Raw genomic sequence first — 27,062 nt, 5'->3', positions numbered from 1 at the left:
TTGGTTTCCCTTTTCTGTAAACCCATCAATTTGTCCAATTTATCTGCAGATTTATTTTTAAGGAACAGCTGTAGAGAATAGGAAGTGTAGAACTTTGAAATGAATAGTCCTAAGGATGCTGTTTTAAAGAATCTACAGAAATATGTACTATAACATCTTGGAGTGCTGATCCAGCCACTCAAAGAACACAGGAAGAACTTAACAATTCGAAAAAAAGAAAAGGTGTTGAGGCCACAGGTACAAAGTGTTTCAATGACAAAACCAACCACAGACCCCAGGACTATTCATTTCTCTGCAAGATGTAACTGGTCCGACACCAGAAATCCATGCATAGTACAAACAGTTAATACCTTAACAGATGTTCCTTAATCAATTGTTAGTCTGCTTATTATATTTACTCACCAGGCTGCTCAATACCACGACTTAATCACTTGGAAACCTTTACAGCTGTCCTTAAGACATTACAGACACAAGTAGTCTGTAGATGGCTATAACAACACTTGTAAACTACAATTTTATTAAGTTGTATTATATAGACTAGCCTACCGATGGGAACTGTTGCTTTAGAGATGAAAGCAGAATTCTTGTGTTACAGCAAACAAAATATCCTTTAGAACAGAATTTGCTTTCTGCTTGTCAGTGAAAATTTCTTCAGCCCCAAATTTGATACACATGTTCCACGGCCCATGAAAAGTGTCCTGATGAAAGCTAAACAATTTCAGACAAGTCACTGATGTGGGGACCCAACAGGATTTGTCTTAATTCTGTGGCTTATATAGCAAATTTGAGGCCTTCTAGACCTTATTTCAAAAACCTGCTTAGGAGATAGAGTGAAGTGTTTCTTAGAACACTGCTTTACTAGTGACCTAGTATACAGATATTGTAAAATTGTTTTCCTCTGTTTTCAAACTTTGATCACAACTCCCAGTAAAAATCTGGGTTATCTCTATTGAATAAAATCTGTAACACTGGCAAACTACCATCTACCATAGCTGGGAAATTCACTTTTTTACAATTACATTTAACTGGAATTTAATAAAGAATTCCATAGATTATAGGCATAACAGGAACCAGACAGAATTCTGAACTGACTAACCTGCTAATAAAGTAACAGCATTTTTTTTTTTTACAGAACTGTGTTTATAGTAGAGAAGCAAACTTCAATTCCACCTCTAAGTTTGCTTGGAAATATAAATGAGGTCACCAACATCCTATGTGTTACAAAGCCCATCTACAGACTTTTTTACTCACAGGCCACTCAGGCCTTTGCAGGCCAGTGGCTTTTGTTGAGCTAATTTCCCCCAGCTCTGTCACCTGAGTTTTCATGAAACTGGAATAAAAATCAGCACACACACATTTCTCTCAGAGAAGATTTCTTGCCCCCTGTTAAATTTTATCAGGGAAGATTAATAAGCTTTAATCAAGCTTTTGCACATCCAGAGGACACTTGGAGCAACCGTGTAACACTTAACAGCAAATCTGCTGCCTTCAGGAAGCAGATTTATACATGCACAGCAGTCTGACTTTCCACAGAACAACACTATGCACACAGTTCTGTCCAGAAGCATCAAATTGTATGTGTACATTTTGCATACAGCCACGTATTTTGCCCAGAGAAAACCTGACAAACATACCAGCCCTGGCCTAGGAATATTACATGACCAAGTTAAACAGTTCAGAAAACATCTTTTCCATGAAAATTCTCCTTCATGCAGACTTGTGAACTAGTGTATTATTTATTTCAAAAGGCATACATGATGTGAGCGAGCCATAAGAATTGTTTGGGTAGCACCACTGGAGCTACACAAGGTTGCCCAGGGCCCCATCCAACCTGGCCTTGAACACCCCCAGGGATAGGGCATCCACCATCACATCAGCACTCCCAACTCACAGTCTAGTAGTTATACTGATAGTCTTCCTAACCTGTAGGGATTTTACTGAGAAATACTCAGTAGTTAACTTCAAGGTGAAAAAGTACTATGAATAAGCACAAAGTGAACTCAAGCTTTCATGTATCACCTTACAGCTGACTAGCAGAGCAGAACACACCATTTTTCACTCCATGCAGTGGTACTCAAACAAACTGTCATCGTATTCCTCCTACTGAAGGTGGAGGTCTAAAGGCACACAAACCTTCCACACACCAAGCTGGTTAGGAACCCAGATTTCAAGTTATAATCTCAAGGGACTTGACTGGCCAGCTGCTATTATAAAACAAGTTGCTGAAGCACAGGACTCCACTCACCTTTCCTTCCAGAATTACCCTGGCTTGATGGTTTATCAGTTACAGAACCTAAAGGGAAGAAAGACATCTATTTAGATGCTGCATGCTCTCACAGAATATGTAATTTCACATTAATACAGTCACTATCTCCATCCACAAAGTGTCCGCTTTACTTGCCAACAGCTTACTTCTGGATTCAAAAAGCCTGTAGCTTCAATAGAGAGAGCATAAGGAAGTTTCATGTGTTAAGATCATAGAATCATAGATCTGTAGGGGTTGGAAGGGACCTCGAGGGATCATCAGGTCCAACCCCCCTGCCAAAGCAGCTCCCTAGGACATATCACTCAGATATTCAAGACCCGTCTGGATGCCTATCTCCAGTGAAGGAGACTCCACCACCTCCCTGGGCAGCCTGTCCCAGGGCTCTGTCACCCTCACTGGGAAAAAGTTTTTCCGCATGTTGGTAATCAGGATGAGGATAAATCTTTATTAGCTGGATTCAGTGATGTGAAAGAGCAGCATACTAGTAAGAAACCTGGAATAAATCTAAGGTCAAGCAGGAAAGATCAGTAAGTCATTCCTTTTGTTTGCAAATGTCTAGAACAAATCAAAAACAGGTGGGGAGAGTGTGCAGGGAATGCAAGGGGCAGTCTGCTAAAGGAAAAGGATTTAAGTGGGACAATTAGCAGAAAATGGATTTCAACCACCCCTTGAACATCCACCAGCTGTTTGAAGATGGACACTGAATAAGATCTAGCATGTATTTGAATAGAACAAATCTTGGGGTATTAATATAACTTATGTAATATATGATACAACTCATGTAATATATGATTCTACCTACAGTTTTCTTCAGTGCTCCATCACACTTCTCCATTAGAACTTGAACTGATAAAAGCTTTTTGAACAAATTCCTTTAAGTGCATTAAAAATTATTATAGTGTTGGGGTGGGTTTTTTTAATAGCTTTATTCCAAGGAAACTGACTCTTCTATGGACCATTACTAAACTGTTCCAGCAATTACTTCAGGAAATAGGGATCAAAAATCTCCTCCAAAGGAGGCAGTTCTGATAGGGCCAAAAAATCTGGACAAGACACTCCCACAGTACCTGAACATACAGGAGTTTTGTTCTGTACAGAAGAGCCACTGATGGGCTTGCCATCAGGTGTCACACACCAGCAGTATCCAGTGTAGGTATGGCACTGCACCTGTTTGAGAAGACAAAGAGCAGGCATCTCATTTCTCAGCGTCACCCCTCCACTTCTATTACAAGCCAGCATCTTACTCAAAGTCCCAGTCCAGACACATCACAAACACATGCTTCAGAGCGAGAAGGTCACACAGAATACCTTTGATATGAGTAACTTCTGTCTCCCCTCAGCCCCCTCCCCAAAGAAAGGTTATGACTCCTGCCCCAACACTTTTAGCTGCAAAAGCAGCTACAAGTAGTTAGCTGAAAACCCTTCAATTCAGGGATATGGTAGTTCTCTCTCAGCTCATGCCACCCTCCGCTAAATCCCATTTACTATTTACCATTCAGTAGCCGTGCCACTGCATCCCAACTGGCATAAGGAAAAGCCACCCTGGCCCAGTTCCACAGCCACTGCTGGAGAGCAGCATTCTGTGCCATTTCAAGAGCATTTTGTTCAGCAAAGATGGCTAGAAAATTGCAATACTGATTTGTGTTAACAAGCCTCCAGACAGATTTAAGGTTGCTCCTGTTACTATGTCAACCTAAGCAGTAGGAGCAAGATCCAACATGTTTGTTCTCCACATATTGACAAGGACTTAGTGTTTTGTGAAAGCTCTAGTGAGCCAAAAGGTACCCAGCATTAAGGTTCATTTTGCTTAACTTTGAAGTTCTACATCTGAATTGAACACCTATAGTCACACGTTCCTCCTTTCCACCACCAGAACAGCTAGTTCAGAGGTCTACAGTGAGACCAGATAAATCCTGATCAAGAAGGCTGCTCTTGGTAACATCTATGCAGGTATTAAATCAGTAGTACTATAGTTTCACTCAGCTTAATAAATCTAATTGCAAAAGCTGGGGCAGATGCTGCAGAGTGATCAAGCATTCGGATGAAATTCAGGGTGCTTTCTGACTTCCCTTGAGTCACAGATAAATGATTATCAGTCATCTGTGTAAATACTAGCAGTTTCCAAGACTCTTTTTAGGATTCAAGTCACTTTCACTTGTGGTCAAATGAAGGTATCAGTGCTTCCAGCACCTTGAAATGGTATAGAAATACCTACATTACTATAAGCTACAGATGACTTCTTCAATAGATTTCTGAAAAAAGCCATGAAATAAGACAACTTCAGAAACTGCCTTTTACACTCAAATTGAATTCTGTCCATTCTCTTTTTTTCCAAGTTAATTTCCAATTTATTTTCCAATTCCCCATTCCAGTCCTCTTCACACAGAAGAGTGATGGGGTTGTTTGTGCTTTTCCCTTTGTTAAAGATCCTTCAGTGTTAGAACAGCCATTCCCCCTTGATGACAGCTGGCTCTGATTCCCTAAGGTAGCAGAGTTTGTTCAGAGACTTAACAGTCTTTTTTTAAAGGCTTTAAGTATCACATAAAACATGATCTAAGAGCAATTATAACACAGCACCATGTGTTTATCTTGGGTTTTACTAAAGTGCAAAGCAATCGTTTTGCCTCAAGCAAATTCACTGTTAGCAGCCAAAATCAACAATAACCTCATGTACCCATGTCACTTGAGTCACTGTCAGTGCTATCTGCACACTTGCATTTTGATTCTCTCAATATATCACAAAATTCATTGCAAATTACTCAAAAGGACTATGAACAGCAAGAAATATTTTGCAAGTTGATTACTGCCAGTTATATTCAATCAAATGAATAGAACCACAGATTGGTTTGGGTTGGAAGGGACCTTACAGACTATTTAGTCCCAACCCCCTGCCATGGGTAGGGACACCCACACGCACGCCAGCCCAGCATGCCCAAAGCCCCATCCAGCCTGGCCTTGAACCCTGCCAGGGATCCAGGGGCAGCCACAGCTTCTCTGGGCAGCCTGTGCCAGGGCCTCACCACCCTCATATGAAGAGTTTTCTTAGATCTAATCTAGATCTGCCCTCTTTTAGTTTAAAGCAATAAGCCAAATGGCACATGAAAAACAAGCATGATGGGTTTCTGTGTATAGCATTTATCTGCTGATCACACTCACGTTACTGCCTCCACAACAGCACCAGAATCTGTCTTTACATCTCAGCATTAGTTTTAAGAATGAAATGAAAGAAATGAAGCTGAATTCCAGGACGTTGTCTCAAATTTGTAGGGCAAGGCCCTTCATGTTACACTACAGAAAAGAAATCCAGTATACCAAACACTTTAAAAAATTCAAGTGTTAGTGTCTTGGCAGTCCTTCAGAAAAATAAAGTAAAAAAACTGTATTGACATAAATTTAAGAGAGATACATTAAAGAAAAACATATTGTGCAACTCACCTCAATGAACTACCACCAATTGCATACACCCCTTTAGGTAAACCAAGTACATTATACCTAAAATAAATCTGTAAATAACTATGCTTATGAATATCTTTGGATTGGTATCCCACGACCCTTTCTCCCTTCTGCCACCAGCAAAAAAAAAAATCTCAGACTGACAGCACTTTCACAACCGCCACATGTTCTACTGCAGCACCAAAGGACTTCCACACAACAGGTAACAGCAGGAAAGAAGTTGTCCAGACAAGGCCTGCAAAGAACAGACACTTCAGCAACCTCAAAAATCACTGCAATTGACTTCCCTGAACATCTGCATGTTGAGAGACACTATCTTTTACCACAATACCCAACCAGGGCTCAGCATATTTCAGTGCCAGAGGCCTACAGCCTAGAGTTTGTAGCTTAAGGGCTGGAGGAAAAAAAAAAATTATATACTTTTCATCAGTTACATAGCACTGGTATGGCACTGAAGAGTAAGGCAACAGCTGATCCAGTAGTATTTTAAGCATTGCAGACAAACATGGGCTATGTAAAAAGCATCAGCTACTCCAGAGCACCTACAGTAAGGAATCTTGAAAATTGAAGTTTTTACTTCAAAAACCTTGCTACTATGGGAGCAGGGTTAGAATGAGGTCAAGTTTCAATAATATTTAAGTGGGATTTAGAAATGAAAACTTAAACCTATGGTCATTAGAAAATTTTAAATGCTGTTGTAATGAGAAGAGACATGTAAAGGTGATACCTGTTTATTGCACAAATCTAATCTTCAGTTACAGAGTTAATTTGGGCTCTACCAAACTAAAGTTAGGAAAAACATCCGTGACTTTTGACAGTCTTCAAAAGCTCAGCACTGTGTTAGAGAAAATATCTTAACAATTTTATATACAAAATAAACTTGATTAATAACCAAGCTGCAGCTGCAGAACACTCATTACTGCTGAAACAGCACAGGGCAGTTTAACATCTCAAATTAGTATACAACTGTGACAGCTAAATAGTTTAGATTAGATCTTCAGAACTAAAACTACAGATCATTTGATGTCTTCCAACAGATTCTTCATTAACAACTAAATTTAAAATAAAAAAATAAGCCAAAATACCACCATTCAGCTTCAAGCCCTGCAAGCACCCAAATCCCTGACAGTGCAGGTGGACACTTCCTATTTTAAGTGTGAGATGTGCTAGCTCAACCATGCCGCAACTGAAGGATGAGAAGCAGAAGAGACAAACCCAAGGAAAACATCATTACCCAAATGAGGAATATAGCAGCAGCTCCTCTACTCCCCAGCCCAGCTAACACTAGCCACCCCCCACATGAACAAACACCCACTCTCAAGTTCATCCCAACATGGAACCACTGAAGCTGTGGTCACTGGCAGACTCCTCACCCTCTTAATCCCACAAAGGAAGAAGCCGCTGTTTGGGTTACACTATCTTATCTCACTGGCAATGGTACAATCAGGTTCAGGAACATCCTAAACCTCTCAGTAAGTAAGCAGCAGCATCCCACTACAGACACTTGGCAATGGAGGTTCAAGGGATGGTTTCCAAAAGAGAAGCTGGAAATGGGAAAGAATTTGCATGCACATGCATGGGAGAGCAGGGGCAGAGCAGGAATTCTGTGATGGCCTAAACCAGCCTCCACAGTTACAGAAAGCAGAAGGTTGCTGTACGAGGCCTGAGAGTGCCTTCAACAAGCACAGGGCTGACCACAGAACAGCAACACTCGGACTAGTCTTTCACTGCTGTTTAGATGAAGAGTTTGGTAACCCGTTCTTACACCATCACAGATTAGATAATCATTTCTTATTCCATAACAGAGGGCAGAGAGGGGTGAAGTATTCCTTCTGCATTCAAAGCAATACTTCTATGAGAGAGGAAAACACCAGAACACATCTAGTTTTTGAAGTTTTGCTGCAGGCAAGGGCATGCAGCAGAGCTACTGCCCACACTCACAGCACGAGGGGAGGCTCTGGAACCTGGCTGCACCTGAGTGCTCCTTGTAAGCACTGTAAAAAAGAAACTGTTCTAAGCAAGCAGGTCACCTGGTCTGACCCTGAGAGCAGAAGCTGCAGTGTCACAGAGCAATTATTTAATCGAGCCTTTCCTTTCTAGCTGAGCCTCAACAGCTCAAAGTTTTCTGAATCCAAGTTAGAGGCACACAGTGGGCATACTGGCCTGATGGCCGTTTACCCTGCTCTAAGTGGTGATACCTCTGATCTGGTTTAAATGTCTTGCTGTACTGTTGAGACCCTGGATCTTGTCACTTCCTGCTACAATAAGAGTCACACTATTAATCAGCCTGCATCTCATTTGCAGTTTCTTTGGGACTGAAACCCCTTAAATAATTTGTCCCTTTTTCTGTTCCCTGCTCATATTAATTTTTCCCAAATGATGTTGTGCAGACAAATGCTCCCACTGATGCTTTATGCAGCAGCCACTCCCCTCAAGGCCATGCATCTTTCAGTGTTTTGTCCACAGGAATTTCACTATTCGTATCACCAGGGAAAGAAGGGATTTGCACAGATGAGCCTCAGCCATGAACAAGGGCACTCCCAACACACTGGGGCACAGGTGCCATTTTTATCTTAGGAGAGGCAACCTGCTTCTGGCACAGTTATAACACTTTACAAGGAAATGAATGAGCTTACATTGTCACTTAAAGGATGTCTATTCCTGCTTTAAAAAAAAAAAATCTGTTCCTTTGCTTTGACTAGTACTACTTTGAAGAAATACCACATATAACCAAAGCTGCTAGCTCCCTACAGATCCACAGGTTATCTTTAGCTCAGTATACAAGCAAGAAACAAAAACACTGCAGGGAGGAAGCAACTGCCTAAGTAGCAGACTGTACTCAAAAAGCTCCGGCTACTGTCTTTTATAGAAGTAATGTCTTTTAAAAAAGCCAGAACTATCTACTAGTTAAAGCCCAGATTCTTTCTGGAGAGTTTCTTTAACATAAGACAGACTGTATGTTCTTTCCTTCTGGAAGCAGAGGTCTTTGAGAGCTTAGTATTGCTAGAGTGTGAGCACTGAGGAGCGGAACAGAGAGTATCCAGGGAACATGGGACACATCTACACTGCAGCACCATGCTGCATCAAGAAACGAGTTTGTCCTTCTGCCCAGTGTTGTGGTATGCTAGTCACTGCAGAGGAACACTTGAATCATGATGTCACAGAAGCACAAGGTTGGAAAAGACCTTTAAGAGCATCAAGTCCAACCATTCCTGTCCTGTGCTAAACCATATCCTTAAGTACCTCATCTATCTGTTTTAAACACACCCAGGGTCGGTGACTCAACCCCCTCCCTGGGCAGCCTGTTCCAGGCCCTGACAACTCTTTCAGGGAAGAACTTTCTCCTAACATCTGATCTGACCCTGCCCTGGGGCAGCTTCGTGCCATTTCCCCTTGTCCCATCTCCTGTCACCTGGCTGAAAAGACCATCGCCCAGCTCTCTACATCCTCCTAGGTAGTTGTAGGTGGTGGTAAGGTCTCCCCTCAGCCTCCTCCACAGAGAGGGATCCCTACGTCTTTAGAGGGGTCTACTTGTGGAACTTTGCCAGAGCAGCATTCAGTTATTAGGTACCTTCCAGAGTGCTCCTACAACTGGTAACACAAGCCTGTTTGGAAAGAGTGGTCTATATTATGGTCCATAGCAATAGTTTCGTTCTGGGCTGTGCAATGTGTGTACAAAGTCAGCCCACTCACTGATCCTGCTGTAAGATGGCAGGTTTGACTGATGCACTTTTTTTTTTTGAGAGAAATCTCAGTGCTGCATCCTAACTGCACCAGCAGCTGCAGCTTTGAGTGCCCTAAACTCCAGCTCTCCAAGGAGACTTGCTCTCAGCCACCTCTAAGTAGACTTGCAAGGAAAAGAAACCACAGCTAAGCCATGGAAGGTAGCAAAACACACCACAAAGCCCCACAAGACTATGCCCCTAAAGCAGGGTTAACATCATTCATGTTCATATTCATCTGTCTGAAACTGATCCCCTTCAAAACCTCGGCAACCTTTTCTAAACAACTGCTTGGGGGGAAAACTATGAAGAATGCAAGTCTCCCTCAGCCCATGGCAACAGGCCCAGTGGCAAAAGAAAGTGTGCAGATTACCCAATGAAGCCTGTTGTTTATGAAGAACAGATCACAGCAGGTTAAGTGCAGCATGGAAAGGGAATGGCATTTATGCAAAATACAACATTAGCAGCAAAAAGGAGAGAGCAAGTCTTGGGAACAGAAACTGGGTTTAGTCACATATAGTTTTGCACATCATCATGTCAACTCAGTTTTATACAATTAATCAAGTTACACATATCCAACATTCTTGTGTTGAAAATAGCTCACAGTATTAGAAGTACACAAATAAAAATTAAGTGCAGAGAGATTTTGCTATAGGAAGGAATATTCCCCACACAGACTAAAATATAAAGAAATGGCCATTCCAGAGGAATTCTTCAGGTTTGCTCCCATTTACAGACATCCTCTCATGCCTGTAATGCTACCACCTCTTGCATGCTGCAAATCCATGTCATATTTTAGATGTGTAAGCAGTGCTAAAAAGGAAGGGATTTGATAGGATCTTTGCAAACTCCCAGAATAAGGGAAGTAGTACCTATGGCACACACACAGTTTGGAGAGCCAGGGGATCAACAGGTGCCTCCTCCCCTTCATGCAGTACACAAAAATCATTATAACTAGCTATGCCTAGGAAAACTGGCCATCAAGCAACAGAACTGTGGCAACGCTTCTTTTCGGTCTAGATTTTACAGGCAATAAAAAAAGACAGATTATACATGTCTAAGACATCCAGATATCTCTCTCTGGCAGGGTTTAAATAAAGGCAACAGTCTTTGCCTTCAGGCCCTTCACCCTTGTTACCACAACTGTTGGGCCTCAGTTGTCCCACAGGGAAGCAGGAGCAGCTAAGGCCAGCATGGTCTCCCCTCTGCAGCTGCTGCCCCATGCAACACATGCTGTGGGTCACAGGACAGCAGAGTAGTTATGCTTTACCATCCAGTTTGCAATGGATCCAGACCCAAATTCAGAGTTTTGTACTGCATGCAGCTCCAGGAGCTAGAAAGGGTAGACTGGAGCTATTTTCAGAGGAGCAGCCTCACTGAGTGCAGCTTTCATCACTGTCCCATACTGACTGCATTTTAGCTTCTATTCAAGAGGAGGCAAAACACAATAGCAACAGTTCAATCTGGTTAAGACCAAGCAGGTACTGTGAACATACAGTTACCATCACCAGATGCAGCTCCCAAGTTTGTTCTGCTCATGTTTTTTCACTTGTGCCAAACTCGCAAGTATTTCCCACAGTTAGATGAACCCCCAAATCTTTTGAAGCCTGATGGCAGGGACAATGTGTGCCTGAACACCTACTGTTTATACATCTGCAAAGAAAAGGCTCAACTCAAGACCTGAAAGCAAGTCATCCACATCTTGATTGAAGTGCTATAAGAATTTCATGTCAAATGTTTTAATTGGAGGGGGAACAAAGATGCTTCTACCCAAAAATAGTAGTAGTTCCACAGAATGGGGGAACTACTGAAAAAGTTTCCTTAGCCAACTCTACATGCAGGGTGTATACCCTGAAGTCTATGCATCTGCTTAGATTCTCATTGGGATGGAGATCTGAGCTGGAAGAGCATGGTGGGTATTTCTAGAAGCTTGAGAGATGCTGCTGCTCTGTTTCAGACTTCCCAGCTGAGATACTGGAGTTTGAATGGATCAACTCTCTGGGTACTGAATCAGAATAAACCCATAACAGTTCAGACCTGCCTTCAGCAAGGCCTTAGGGACTTAAAGAACTTTCCAGCAGAGCTCAGGGTTTCCAGTTCCCTGCACAAGAGATGCAGTATCCAAACCACCTCTGCCAGGTGAGATTTTAGTCTAAAAAGTTTGTTTCCAGCAACTGACCGTTCACCAAAATTCTCATTTATACATCCTTCTGAAATCAAAGTTTAATTAATTTGGACCAGAAGCTAGAGGAAATACTTGTCTCAAATGCAGGTTGAAAACAGTTAGCTTCCTTGGATGTTGTTTTTCTGACATCTTTTGCAGGGACAGTGATCTTAAATGCTGCAATATAAATGATGCAGTTTATTCCTGAGGAATGTGGAACATGGGATATTTTTACAATCCAAGGAATTACATGAATTTCAGCTAATTCCAGCTACAAAAGGATCAGAGGCTTCCATCATCATGCCAGGTAAAACAAAAGCATACTAGTGTTCAGATAGGACTGAACAGAAAAAGAATGTGGCTGCCAGCTGAAAACAGACTCTTTGTAAGCAGTTTCATGCTGGCCCTCCATTGGCAACCCACACTGGCCAGGGAATGTGCAGGGAGGAGGCCCAGCAGCTGCTCAGCAATCCAGACACAGGTACCAGCCTTCCAAATAAACCTGAAACAAAACTATCAACTGTACTCTCAAGCCAGTTTAAGAAAAATTTCAGCTGCACCCCGCCTGCCCTTTCAGTCTCCAAGAGCATGATGGACAGCTAACAAGAGAGTCAGCTTTCCTTCCCCCTATTTTCTTGAATTATGAACTATTTCCTTCCACTGCCAACCTAACCTGAGCAGGTCTATACAATCGAATTTCAACAATTCAGAGTTTAGTTAAGAGTGCAAGAAACTTCAGCCACCTTCTCCCCCTGCCTTCCCAAGATGGTCCGTGCTGTACACAAATATAATGCTGCTTCAAAAGTAGTATGCAGCATTAGCAGGAGAGAGAAAACTTTCCCATTTTCCCATTAAAAACAACACCACTCCCACACAACCAGATAATGGGAGGATAAGGCTGAGGGGAGGGAATACTTTTCGTGGGCTATCACAAAACTAAAATCTTTCCTCTCCTCTTCCCTCAGGCATCACAAAGCATTTGAACCAGACCCAAAGTTTGTCTCACCTTTTGGAAGCCAATATTGATTATATTTTGGATTATTTACCTTAAAAAACCAAACCTTTGCAAACAGGAACTAATGAAGCCTAAAATTTTTGAGACACAAGAGCTCTAGAGCAGTGTGAGATACAGGGAAGCTAAAGCAAAAAGACTGTGGTGATGCACTTAAGTTCCCAGAGTAGAGGTCAGGAGGGTTGCAGGATTACGGCTTCTGACATACCCCTCCTACCTTTTAGGGAACTGAACATGAGTCATTTTTAACACACAGTTCTGTTACCATTAATGCATTAAGTAGCTTCTTAGTGCTAACATAACTAATGCTCTTCATTCCTACTTTGCTTTGGCAAACTACTTTTCCTCTCAGTCTTCATGAGGGCTTTCTTTTTGCCCCAACTATTTCAACTTCCCTGGAATTCTGTAGGAATTCTCCCATTCCAGTTATTTATGAAGGATGCTTAGTGAGCAAGAGCTGACTATTTAACACAGATATTAAAGGCCATCAAATAAGCCCCCTCTGCTACCCCTGCCTGAGATAACCGCTTCCAAGAGAAACAGTACTATGAAGAAGTCTGCAACCCCAGCACATCATTTAGTGATAAGTGAAGAATCAAAAACCCAAAGCAAAGCAGTCTCATCACCCTCCTGCCAGATCACCAAACAGCAGGGCACAGAAAAGTAGAGGTGTCTGTCACCAACAAGTATCCTGAAGAGGGAAAAGGCTCAGTAGACAACTCCTTTTTTTGCTGGAATAGATGAAGCAGAGGTAACAGCTTGGTCTATCCTGTTCTGTATCAGCCACAGCTCTCTTTGCAGCTCATCTTCGTGGAAAAATACTTCTGGTTTCATTTTTGTGCTATCACAGAATCACAGGGTTGGAAAAGACCTTTGAAGATTGAGTCCATGATGCAGTCTGATATCATTTGTTTCTGTGCTACATGGGAGATGGGTGCCTTTACATAGGTACATGTCTTTCAAGGTATGGTAACCAAATCAAAGCTTTCAGTTGGTTAAACAAGTCCTGAGCTTTCAATACCTCCACCTGAGCAAGTTATCATGCACCCATGTTGCCATCCATCACTTGGCTCATGCCTTAACAGCATATCTCCCACAGCAACAGCAAGCCTGGCTGAACAAAGCCAATAGAAACTTTACCTGCATGAATGATCCATCCTCATTGCATTCCGGGATGAAGACTGCTTCCTGGGGCTTTTTTGCCTGTTCCAGTGCTTGAGCTCTCTCCAATCGACATTTGCTTTGGCCAGCATCTACAAAGATAGAAGCAAAACCCAATTAAATTGCAAATACCATTTGGCCACTTCAAAAGCTACCAGATGTACCACACAGCTGGTGGGGGGAATCCCAACCAACTATAAGGCATCAAGGCCCATTACCTGCAGATTAAGTTAGGATTCACGATCCCAAAGACAGATATGAACCTAGATAAAAGTTCAGCCAGTTAACAAAAAGCTAGCTAATTTCTCAGACTAATTTTTACAGTCACTCAAGGGTTCTGGTCAGAGCGGAGTGTTCTGCCCTGCAGAGATACAGACGGACTCTGTGTTTACATCTGAGGACATACTGTTTAACAGTGCTGCTGTTCAGTCTAGAAAGATAAGAAAAACAACAAACATCTGTTAGTCTGTGGAAACAGGGACACTAGCACCTTCTTCCTTTTCCCATGAATCCACTGACTGAAAGATTTTTCAGTGCAAAAACCTAATTAATACCTTTCAGCAGCAGGTTGAGCCCCCATTCTACCAGGTCCAGAAAGTCACATTGGTCAACAAAAAAGCAGTACTACTTAATCCCTGAAAAACCCATATTCTGCATCACAGATCACAAACTTCAACAACAGAATCACCAGTTGCAGCACTGAATTAGAAATCCAGTCTGGGTTCTCAGCTCGATTGAATTGACATTGCATGGCAAGAGAAGAGATTTCTGTATAGCCATATCTAAATGCAGAAGCCAACAACAATGCTGTAAATCATCTGGATAAAGACAGACCAAAGCATTTAAGCTAAGTACTGTATTTACATTACTGAGGACTCAAGACATTAAGTTTCCAGTTTGCCAACACAGTTTCATTTTAAACATAGCACATTACTCCAAGAAGACTTTCATAAGTCTTCTGAAGTTATGGAAATCATAACATTTTCTTGGTTGGAAGAGACCTTTTAGATCCTCAACCCTTTCTCTTTGGAGGAAGGCATTATTCATAGCAATAGTATTCAGCACAGATGCCTGTAGCTTAGGCACTCATTTACAACCCAAGAGTGTTCACATCAACTGTGCCACTGGCCCACTAAGTGATTGGCCACCCCATCTCCCTATGACCTTTTGTCCCTTCTGACCCTGTGTCACTCATCCTTAGTCTAATTTGTTTGCAGGGTGTTTGCACCCTGAAGTACATGGAGCTTTGATCTCAGATGGACCTATTAAGTTGTATAGAGAAGAAGACTTAGGAAATTAAGACTGTCTTAAATAAACATTCATACTGAATGTAGAGAAGCAGTAGTATTTTCTCCTAGTTAACCATGATAAAACCTCTAAGCTGGAATTTCCTTTTTGCCCCACTTGCCAAAGTGACCAGATAAATCAGACCTTGTTTGCACACCTCCACTGGAGGGTGGTCCTGCCAGCAGTACTAATCCTTCCAACTCATGCTTAGTCTTTCAGCTGAAAAGCACTGACAACACTTAGCTGGAACATCTGTCACCTGCAAATCTCCTGTTCAAGCTTAAGAGTCCAATCTTGCTCAGCATGGCATATTGCAAAACCAGATGGTGTGGTTGCACCTTCTGTTTTACAGCTAGCTGTCTGCTAAAAACACCTTCAAGTTTTGCTTCACAGAAGACAACTAAGTAGCCCAGAAAACGTCAGATCTGGACATAGAAAGAAGAAAAAAATGTTTAGAATCTCACATGACAAAACAGGCTCACAAATTAAAGTCTGTTTTCTAGTCTCTCTACCTGAGGATACAGGACTGTAGAGAGGCTTCTCTGGTTCCCCTCCTGAACATAAAACAGAAGCATAAAGCATTTCCATATAGCATTTACTTTGGTGGGGGAACAGTCATACCTACATGAAATGGATGCTTCACCACACCTCTGGTAGGAACACACACTGTGTGGCATCCCCTGTAATACAGATATTAGGAGCCCAGGCTAGAAGAGATACCAAATCAGTAGTATCTTCCAGTTTGTCTAACGAGCAAATGTGCACATGATGAAGCCTTTACGCTAAGGAGAAGATAATACAAACATGTTACCACTGAAGGTGCTTGTGTCCCTCCTGGCAATTTTAGCTTGCTGTCATAGATGGAAGGCTCTGCTGCCACCCATTAGGCCACACTGCAGAAACACTGCAGTGTAGTGGCGGTGTACTCTTCTACAATGCAACCCTTACCTCAAATGATTTCTCCTCATAAATCGCTGCTGAAATGCAGTGGAGAGTTTCTCTCCTGTTCATTACCATTAGCCCACAACTACTTCTCCCATCCTCCCTTCACTGACTTCCAGAAGTCATGCCAGCCCTTTTAGAGCCTTGACTTGGAGCAACCACCTATATACCACACTGGCTGGAGAGGTGTGGGCATGCCACTATCTTTTTTGTCAGTCATTTCACAGTTCAGTTCCAGTAAAAACAGTGCCTTTAATATCAACATTGACCAGTTTGTTTTCAAAAGGACTGTCAATCCTTTTCCTCCTCACTCCACAGTCTGGTATTTTTATGATGTTTGTATCAACATGTGATTTCAGTGGGATGACTTCACCTTGCTATTTTTGCTTTGAAAAATGTAAAATATTACATAAGTGCCAAGCATTAAAAAATATAGTTATCAGATAGCTCACCCCAAATAAGATGCATTTCAAAGCCTGCTGGTACAATATAGATTCATATACCCTGCGTTTTGATTGTTTATCTGAGCATTTCAATACCTTCTTCACCGAACTCCATCAGAAGAGGAGTGGCCAGCAGGGACAGGCAGGGGACTGTCCCTCCCTACTCTGCCCTCGTGAGGCCCCATCTGGAGTCCTGTGTCCAGAGCTGGGGCCCCAATATAAGAAAGATGTGGGACTGTTGGAGAGGGTTCAGAGGAGGCCACGAAGATGATCAGAGGGCTGGAGCACCTCCCCTATGAAGGGAGACTGAGGGAGCTGGGCTTGTTCAGCCTGGAGAAGAGAAGGCTGCAGGGGGACCTCATTGCAGCCTTCCAGTCCCTGAAGGGAACAGGAGGGGAATCAGCTTGTTGAAAGGGCAGACAATGGCAGGACAAGGGGGATGGATTGAAGCTAAAGGAGGGAAGGTTTAAATTCGATATTGGGGGAAGTTTTAGTGGTGAGGTGCTGGAACAGGCTGCCCAGAGAGGTGGTGGATACCCCGTCCCTGGGAGTGTTCAAGGCCAGGTTGGACGGGGCCCTGGGCCACCTTGTGTAGCTCCAGGCCTGGAGGTGGCCTTGCCTGTGGCAGGGGGATGGAACTCTGATCCTTGGGGTCCTTTCCAACCCAGACCATTCTATGATTCCCTCTTAGTGTTCTCTGGAGTATCAAACACCAAGCTCAAACCAGAACAGCATTAGTGTATTGCAGTTTCATGGCCCAGACAGCCCTTTCTCCCTTTCTATATCTGAAGTGAAAAACCAAAACAGAATCACCTTTCTAAAAGAGCTGCTTACCAATTTGACTTTAAATATCTTCACACTTAGGACAGGTTTTCTGCAGCTCAGAAAGCAGCCTTTTAAAGAAAATCCATTGTCACATTGGCAACTGGCAACCAGGAGATTGTGAACTACAAGTGATGTTTTTCACATCTGTGGCCCAATCTGTAGAGTGCAGGCCACAATTTTGGATTTTGCAATGAAGTTGGCTAGTTACCATGGTTGATCTTATCCATGAACAGTTTACTCTAGTGAGACAATCATGTCCCCTCATAACACACACAGTGCACTCCCGTATAGGCCCTAAGAATCTCAGCATCCTCTCTCCAGAGAGGAGCAGTTCTGACACCACACAACACTATCATGAGGATGCCTTGGGTCTTTATACTACCAAGTAAAACACCTCCACACATCCACATAACACCAGCAGCAAATCTATATGATGCAACTACAAAAATCTCGCTAATTAAATTTAATTATACTTTGTTATCAAAAGCCTGAAAGGCAAATATTGATCTAACCTATTTCTCATTCCATCAGGTAACTGTCCCTTTTGTATGGGACAGGTGCCCACCAGGCAAGGAGCAAGTCCAGCTACACTGAAGTTAGCAGATTCCTACCCAGTTACTCCAGGTAGTGACCTATGTCTTTGCATAAAAGAAGCAGAAATGGAACCTGAGCAAGTGACAAAAACATGTCCATCTGTCCCACAGAGTGTCCATCATTCTCCACTCCCCACTGTTTTCCACTTCATTTCTGACAAATCCTACACCTGCAATCTCCAACTTCTTTCCTCTCACACCAGTGTGCTTTGTTCCTCCTTTGATATCCACATAACATTTGAAGCACATATAAAAACATGCACAGTGATTGAAGATGTCCTTTCAGGTTTCTTTACTGCCAAAGAGGGCCCCACTTTGAACTTTCTTTTTCCTGGTTAAGGGAGAATGAAGACAAACACATGCATCTAGGAAGCACATTAAAGTGATTTCAAAATATTTTGAGAAAGATTACCTTCAGACAGCCCATCACTAGTGAGGATACCTACCTTTCAGAACATTAGCCAAACTTGTGTTTATCTAGGTGTCCCAGGAGACAGGTTGTAGACCCCTGTTACAATTCTCACAGTAACTTAAGGGATAGGTTCAAGCTGCCCAGCAGAAAAAGACCTGAAGACATTGGACAATAGCAAGCTGAATATGAGCCAGCAGTGTGCCCAGGTGGCCAAGACAACCAGCAGCGTCCTGGCTTGTATTAGGAACAGCGTGGCCAGCACAGCCAGGGAAGTGTACATTCCCCTGAGCTCTCCAGCATGTCTACGTCTTACTTGTACAGGCAGCCCCAGAGTTGGACATAGTACGCCAGGTGGGGTCTTGAGACAGCAGAACAGGACAGAATCACCTCCCTGAACCTGCTGGTTTTCATGTAGCCCAGGTTACAGTTGGCTGTGTGGGCTGCAAGCCCACATTGCCAACTCATGTTGAGCTTCTCATCCACCAATGCCCAAGTCCTCCTCATGGCTGCTCTCTATTCCCCAAGACCAGCCTGCAGTTGTGCTTGGGATTGTCCTGACCCATGTGCAGGACCTTACAGTTGGCATGGGCCCACCTCTCCAGCCTGTCAAGGTCCCTCTGGACAACACCCTCCAACATGTCACCTGCACAATGCAGCTTGGTATCACTGCCTAACTTGCTACAGGTCCTCTCAATCCCACTGTCTTCATTACCAGCAAAGATGTTCAACAGTGCTGGTCCCAATATCAACCCCTGGTAGTTCTATGATAGAACTTTAGTGTGTTTTAGGTGACAGATATCCAGTGTATCCTAACACTTACCACATAATCTTAACAAGACTCATTTAACAGATATTTGACCTCTATCCCTTCAAAGTTTTGAAGCAGAACTCTTGCTTGACATCAAGTCTTAAGATGCCTGCTGATCAGAAGTCCAGGCAGGAGTGCTTGGCTATGTATTTTCCATACAGCTACACCATCTGGAACTATTCTCTAGAATCTCAAATGAGGCTCTATTTGTCATGGGTGTTTGAGCATTTTAATCTACCCCTGACTTCTAACCCTTTGACATGTACATGAGGGTTCAACAGGAAATCAGCATATAACTTAGCACTAAAGGATTTTCATTGAAAAGCATGTGAGGAAGCTAACAAGAGCTGAATAAGAGTTATAGTTCTTAAAGGGCTGGCAAGATCTTTAAAGGTCCTTAACTTCTTAAGAGAAAGAGCAAAGAGCTAAGCTGAATCAAAAAGGTTCTGCTCTCCCTATGGAAGCCATACCAATTGCCTTGGCACAAGGACACTTCAAGTTATCAACATATAAAGTTTTAGACCTATGGTGATTTGAGGTGCAGAACTATTCCTCACTGTCCTATCTACAATATACTTCCCCTTTTCCTTAAGTTCGTTAGTGGGAGTTCTCCCCTTTCCCCCTCAGAGGGGGCAGCACAACTTAAAGTTGCTTGTTCCATAAGGATAATTTCTTGGATACACAATGTATCATATTTGCATGTGAGAGGGCTCCATGGCCCATACATCCCTTCTGGTTCTATGGTATATCCTCTGTAGAGGATGTCCCAGAAGAATGAAGGCTGCTCAGGTGACCCACTGCAGCAGCAAAAGTTGCACCAACACAGCTGGTGATACCTTCTTTGGTACAAGATACAGACCTGGCCACCTGTAGTTAGGCACACTTCTCACCTGTGTGTATCTGCCAAGAATAGAAATCTATATGCACATCTAGAGGTTGCATTCCTAATGCAACTAGAAAAACAATACACCTTTTAACAGCAACACACATGGAAGTTACCAGCAAGTTTAAATTTGAATGTCATAGAAGAATACTCCTATTTCACAGGCATTCATAAGAGCATTTGTAGGTCAAAAACAAGATTTGCAGTTATCAAGGTGCTGTATAGCACCAGAGGATAAGAGGAAGAATGAGAATGTGAATAGTTTCAGCTAAACATTTCAGATTCATCCAAGAGCAGAAAGAAAATATATTTTACCTGTGCTTAAGAAAAAAAGTCTTTAGTTACTTCTTTGTGACTCTGCAAACATGATGTATTTTAGGCTGTGTAGCTTGGCAATCATTTTTTGCCCTTCCAGAAACATTTTTGCCCAGGGGTGTACCATGGATCCCATGGTTTAAGTGACCAAACAGTATCAGTTTATATGCCCCTATCAGCCAGAATTCCTTATTTAAGCCACTCTGCTCCAGTGATTCAAGCAAATGCAGAACTCCCACACCTGATACCTTGCTGCAATACTTAATGCACCCCTTTTAAGAACAGTTCAACTGTTTCTTGGGTGCTAGGAAGAAAGCAAAGCTTCTTGAGTTCTAGTACTCAAAAAGTAGCTTGATTCAGAGGCCTTTTTTTCTAAGATATGGGAGAGAAGCTGCCATAAAACAGCCCAGCAGAGGTTATAAAAGAAATCAGGCAAGTCAACTGCTTTACCACTGAGAAACTGCATAGAAGAGCAATATTTGAGGTCATGCTCATAATTCACCTAAGCTATAAAGCTTGACAATATGTTGAAAAAGAATTTGCATCTTAGAACAAGTAATTCTGAAAGATTTTTTCAGAAGAGTAGAAAAGTCTTCATAAACAGAAGTCATCAGGTCTAAAAGTATCCCTATGTATCCTTCTACAGAAATTGTAATGAATTTCTCCTGTCAATTTAACCATTTGCTACAAGCACCTGTGCCATCTGCCCTCTGAGTTAGTGCTTTCAGAAAATGCACTCAGATGATTTCCACTTCACTATAGAAGCCAGCCATTTCTATGGCAAGATACCACTACTCCTAAAAGAAGTTGCACCTTCATCTATAGACTATGCTGAGAGCTAAACTATTGCCTCAACTTTTAAGTAGACTTGTAACAGCAAACAGGCCATGGTAGACTCTTGCATGCATTTGGTTGCCTTTAGTAGCTCAGCACAGAGTGGCTATGCGTGGCTGAAAAGGGACAGGACATTTCATATACACTGCACGTTCCTCCCCACTCCACGTTCTGTCACTCAAAGGCACTTCAGTTCCTCACCCACACAGGTAGCAAGGGAGACCTCTTCTTTCAGGATCTGATTTTGCATTTCAGCTGTTTTTCCAGCACTGTCTTGGGCTCCTTTGCTTGCTTTCGTTCATAATTCAGTCAGTTCTTATACCCACCAATCACTGTTCTTATACCACACAGACTCAGCTAGACCTACTCACATGTATGCACAAGCTCCAGCAGAAACTTGCATCACGCAGCATGGTACGAAACTCAAGGATCTAAGAATCCAGTTTCTTGTGAGGTAGAACTCCCATTCCTCCCCTCAAAGGCACTGGAAACCCACCTACCTTTGCAACGGCCACGATGCGCCACGCTCAGACTGGACTCTTGACACTTGGCTCTCTGGTAGTCGCACATGGACTCATAGGTCCTGCCGTCGGAGGCACAGAGGGGCTTGGCCTGGGACCTGGAGCAGTGCAGGTTACACTGGGGGTCTCTGTCACGGTCGCTTATTAAGAACTGAAGGGAGTGAGAAAAGGAGGAAGAAAAAGAAATGTTGGATTTGCTTGGCTTCCCCAAAACAGATCAGTGCATTTCGGTTTTATCACAATAGCAGCAAGGCCTGTAACACAGTTTAAGCTGCCTGTGTTGCCTGGAGGGCACTTCAAATGAAACACATACATCTTTAAAAAAATGAAGGGTCTTTGCCATTCCATTTTCTTTACTAGAACGGAAGCATTACTCACCCTGCCTCACTGCTGAAAACATGAGATGTGCAAAGCCAAACACAACCCACGCTGGAAGGGCAATACTGAGTCACAGCAGCCCAGCTTGCCCAGTGCTGTGCCGCAAACAGTATCTGCTACTACACAGTTTTAGTAAGAGGTTCAAGAAACATATCACTGAGGACAGAGGAACCCAAATAAATAACCTATCAAGATTGGCCTTGGTAGTTAAACTATGTATGTGAGCAGCTTTATATCACCAGATAGTTGGTTTCTAAATCAATACTTACATCACCTGTGGATGCCACCTGCAACAGCATACCTGCACATGCCTAAAGCCACATCTTGTTCCTCCCTGATGACATCCTGCCCAGCCAGTAGCTGCATTCCATAGATCCCACAATCCAATTGCACACCGTTCTAAAAAGCTATTTCTTTTCAGAAGTCTGATTCTGAAGAGAGGTATTCTTCCAAAATACCTCTTCCCAAGCACTCCATTTGGATGCAGTCTGTTTTGTATAAGTGTTGCACTCCTTTCTTGTCAGTCTCAATGCAAACACCCCCAGTCTCCCAAGTCTTCACCCAGACAACTTCCTCTGTACCACAATCCCTGCTGTTTCCCTTCTCTGAAGGCAGTCTGGCTTCTGTCTTTACCTTTTGGAGATGAGGAAACCCACAATACACAAGTCCTGTCCACTTGTTCCCTGGAAATCCCAAAATCTGGTAGTCATTTACTGTTGCACCCTCAGCCGTACTCTGAGCTGCCTAATAGGGATACACAGGTCTCTTCCCCAATTTCATATGCCAGTCCTCTTTCCATAACCATTGGAGGAGCTTCATTAGAACATCATATAACAATACTCTTCATCCCCACTGTACACTGCTGAGATTAGTCAGTCATACCTTCTTCAACTGTTACCCAAAGCCAACAACCTGCTCACAGCAAGATTTCAGAAGACTCTAGGAACAAGCCCCATGGCAATTAAGCAAAGAACAGTTAAACCTGCTTGCACTTCCCCTTCCCAAGTTCCCATATCTTAAGCCTGGAGGAACTAGAGCTGCCCTCTAATACACCAATACCCCAGCTTACTCTCAAAATGTTTATGAGCTCAGCAGTTCAGAGCTGGCTGGCAAGTGGGCACTGACTGACACCCTGCCTGCATGCACAAAGCCACGGCTCTCTGTGTTGATAGCTGGATGCCTTACAGGGAAGTGTGAGTCACTGCCATAATCACCTTGGTGGTGCAGTTGCCTACAAAGCTGTCTGTTCTAGGCTTTGAGGTTAAAGCTGGTGGAAAAAAAACACTGCCTGAAGCCTTAGTTTGGGTTGTTTTTTCACCATTCTAAAAACATGCATCTCTGAAATTTGGGTTTTGACGTTTTTAAAAAAAAAATCTTTACCCCTCCCCTTCTCTCCCCAATTAAATGAGATAAAACACAATAGAGAAGTTGGGTATTTTCATATAAAAGCTTATTAGCTCTGCAGTGCTGAATCTTTTGAAGACTCATGCATTGCAAAATACCACCATTTAAATATGACAGCTGAGAAAAGTAAGAAAGGTCTACGCTTGTTTTAATTTGGGTGGGGTAATTAGGTTTTTTTCCAAATCTCATCCGTCAGGCTTGCCAACATTTGTAAGAGCACAGAGTTTTTAAAGTGTTTTTGTTCCTTTTCTACAACACTTTCTATAACCTGGCAACACCTGTTCCAAATGGGAAATTGGCAAACTTAAAACTGCAGGCAATTTTAAACAGTTTATAGAGACCTGGACTAGACTATAAAAACACCATAAAGCTAGACCAGATTTTGCCCAGTTCTTGTCAGGGGTTGGACTACCACAAGTTCATTTGGAATCACTCTGATTTTCTATAGCCCCCAAGGTGCAAAGATCAGCAGTGACTGTAAACACAGAGCAAAGAGCAGCAGACTGAGGATGCTGAGCTGAAGCCTCCTCTCAGCATGTGACGTCAGAGACCCTAAAAGGCTCTTGAGGCTTTCCAGCTGTCTGTATAAGACAGAGTTTAAAAGCAAAGCTGCCCAACAGCACAGTATGGTGCACATACAGCAACTACATATTCAGTTAAACACAGATGCCATCCAGGTTTAGAAAGAACACATGCATCTGCCATTGACTGTGACTTTGAGGGCTCAAGCTACTGATGGGGAATTTTTTGCAGGTTCCTTGTGTCAGAAGTGGAGATCTAGGCAGAATAATCCAGAGGTGCACCCAAAAAAGCTAGAATACTGGCTCCCAGCATTGAACAGTATTACAGGCTATTGACAACTTATATCATGAGTAGTCACCTATGACTCCACAACCTGTACCAGAATACTTCATGTATAGGGGCCTATGGAGGCTGGGAACATCCCTCTCCCCAGAAAGAGCATCTTGAAGAACAGAAAGTCCTTCTCAGGGCTGACAAACAAGCTAAACCTAAAGCTATGGAATAGCTTTCCTCCCATGTCTCCTCAGAGATGGGGAAGGAATAGCTTAGATTTGATTAATTATGAGGGCCTGAGGAAACATGCAGAGCAGCTCAATGTGGTCTATGAAGTTCTTGCCTACCCAAATTAAGCCAAGAGCCACGTTTAAGGAAAAAAAAAATAAATCAAAGCCTTTTTAGCATTTGTAATTTGGATTACAGTAGGTAGCCCACACAGCATGTTAGGTGCTTTCCAGACACTGAAAATGCCACACATGCCTTGCCAAAAAAGTTTATGGTTTATGCAGTTGCACAAGACTGTGCTTGTTTTGTTCTGCTAGATTATAATTGTAAAAGTCTGCATTAATTTCCAGAAGGATACAGGATCATGCCTGTCTGATCAGGTTTTTTCCTTGTATGATCAGATAGTCCTGCCAGGAAGGCTGGATCTCCTGGAGATACTACTGAAGGGTTTCAAAAACCTCCCCCTCAGAGCAGGACACCTGCTCCACTGTAGCTCAGAGCCCTTATATTTGCTCAGCAGCCCTGTCAGCTTTCAGGTAATACAACGGTGGTTCTTTCGAATTGTAGTCCCAGTTGTAAGAGTGATAGATGCAAGTACCTTATTCCCACTTATTGATTCCCACTTCAAGCTATCAGGCACTCCCTTCCCAAGAAGCACAGCCCTGTTCCAGAAGAGCACCTTGGTCTCTGCAGGAGATGCTGCTGAGCCAGGCAGAAGGCTGTGCTACTAATCTTCTGGTCCCTTTGAAACAGGGAAGGCATAGCAAGAGAAAGCATTTTGCCTTGACCACTAAGTGCCCTACCATGATTCCTGAAGCTCAAATCAATGCTTGTGATCCCAATGGCCTCGGAATGCCCACACAGGCAGGATCAACACTCAGAGCTGTGCTTGGTGCTGTGCACACAGACATGCAACATGCACAGACCTGGGCTCAGGGAAGGAGTAAGGCTGCAGCAGTTACATGCAGCATCAACAGGTTTCTAAGCTTCATCTAGAAAGAAGATATAAATCACGATCTAAGATGGCTATCAAGAAGCAGCTTTGAGACATGTTCCTGTTTGCTTCAGCATCCAACACAAATGGGGACAGGGAATGGTGTCACTGGCTTACCAGTTCTTTCCTGTCCTCCCTCTTCCTTTGAGAGAGTTATTAAAATCAGAAGAAAAAAGAATCCCCCAATAATCACATTAAAAAAGTCACAAAAATTAGGAGCAATTTATTTTACAGGGAAATCTTAAACTTGACCAGACTGCAAGTGGAATCCCTTAACTGTTGACTAAGTACTAAAAATAAGCATAAATAACACTAGCAGTAGACAACAGCATCACTATTTTCACAGCATTTGCTTACATTAAGGGAGCTTGCACTCTCTCCTCAAACCAGAGAGTTTAAGTCTCAACTCCAGAGTTACCATTTCATTGCAGCTCTCAGAGCATCTTTTTATGTCAAATGCTGCATCTGTATAAGGACATAAACCTCCTCCTTCAGCAAATACATTTACACAGGTGTTTGCAGAAACCACTTCCCAAACTACTTCTGCTTCTTCAGACTTGAAAAGAAAGAGGAAAGATAAGAGGTCAGAAAGAAGTTAACTTTGCCAACAAAGCATATCTGTTCTTTTTCTCCACACCTCAACACCACTGCTGACAAACAACAAACACTGATTAAAGGCTTTTTAATGCCTGTGAAGGAAAGCAGACTCCCTGCAGCTGCAGAGCAGCTGGGAACACTTGTGTTATTTAGCAGAGAATAAGTCTGACCCCACAAGTGAAAATGAGCTTGGTGGTCACTCATTCTATTCACCATCTGGGTACACTATAAGCACAAACAGAACAGCACAGCCCTTTGTGATGGGGTAAGGGGAAATAGCCACAGCATTGCCATACCAGAGTAACACACTCCAGCAAGGCTTTAGGGGAAAGAGGGAGCAAGGGACACAAGTGGGAGAAAGCAGAAGTTTAAGTTTGTTTCTTATTTAAGGAGAGGAATCAGCTTTTGAAAAGAGTAGATAATGGCAGGACAAGGGGGGTGGATTGAAGCTGAAGGAGGGAAGGTTTAAACTAGATATTAGGGGGAAGTTTTTTTTACAGAGAGAGTGGTGAGGTGCTGGAAGGGGCTGCCCAGAGAGGGGCTGGATGCCCCGTTCCTGGAGGTGTTCAAGGCCAGGTTGGATGGGGCCCTGGGCAACCTTGTGTAGCTCTAGGCCTGGAGGTTGGTGGCCCTGCCTGTGGCAGGGGGGTTGGAGCCCTGTGATCCTTGGGGTCCCTTCCAACCCAGACCAGTCTGTGATTCTATGAAACAAATCAAGACAAGAATCCACTACAGATCAAAACAGATGCCTCCTCCACAGCTCAGCAGTTTCACTTCCAATTAGTACTGCCGGTTGCTGCCTAACAAAACCAAGGAGGAAAGAGATGGAGAAAACAGCACATGTAGTGCCTCGCTCCTGGCTTGGCAGCCTGAGTGTGAAAACCCTAGAATACATCTTTGGAAAAAGTGATCCATCTAGGTATGCTCAGATGGCACAGCTCACTTTGTCTCGGCTCAGACTGGCCTGTCTGAAGAGCAAATGAGCAAGTCCATCCCAGGGAGAGCGCCCTAGGAAAACCATACCA

The 27,062-nt window shown here is 43.0% G+C and overlaps 1 protein-coding gene across 1 annotated transcript in view; it reads right to left on the bottom strand.

The window, feature by feature from the left end:
• SMOC1 (SPARC related modular calcium binding 1) overlaps positions 1–27,062 on the bottom strand; it is a gene marked incomplete at both ends in the record, with an annotated part of 115,814 nt that overhangs the window by 51,793 nt on the left and 36,959 nt on the right. The window contains 4 exons of the mRNA XM_084263235.1: positions 2,246–2,293; positions 3,334–3,433; positions 13,758–13,870; positions 21,621–21,792. Coding sequence (XP_084119361.1) covers positions 2,246–2,293; positions 3,334–3,433; positions 13,758–13,870; positions 21,621–21,792 — 433 coding nt within the window. The remainder of the gene's footprint in view (positions 1–2,245; positions 2,294–3,333; positions 3,434–13,757; positions 13,871–21,620; positions 21,793–27,062) is intronic.

This window comes from Gallinula chloropus (assembly GCF_964237585.1).
Source record: "Gallinula chloropus genome assembly, chromosome: 4".
In the NCBI taxonomy this organism is placed as follows: domain Eukaryota; kingdom Metazoa; phylum Chordata; class Aves; order Gruiformes; family Rallidae; genus Gallinula; species Gallinula chloropus.
The sequence above is the reverse complement of the archived record's forward strand: the minus strand, read 5'-3'. Positions and strand labels throughout refer to the sequence as shown.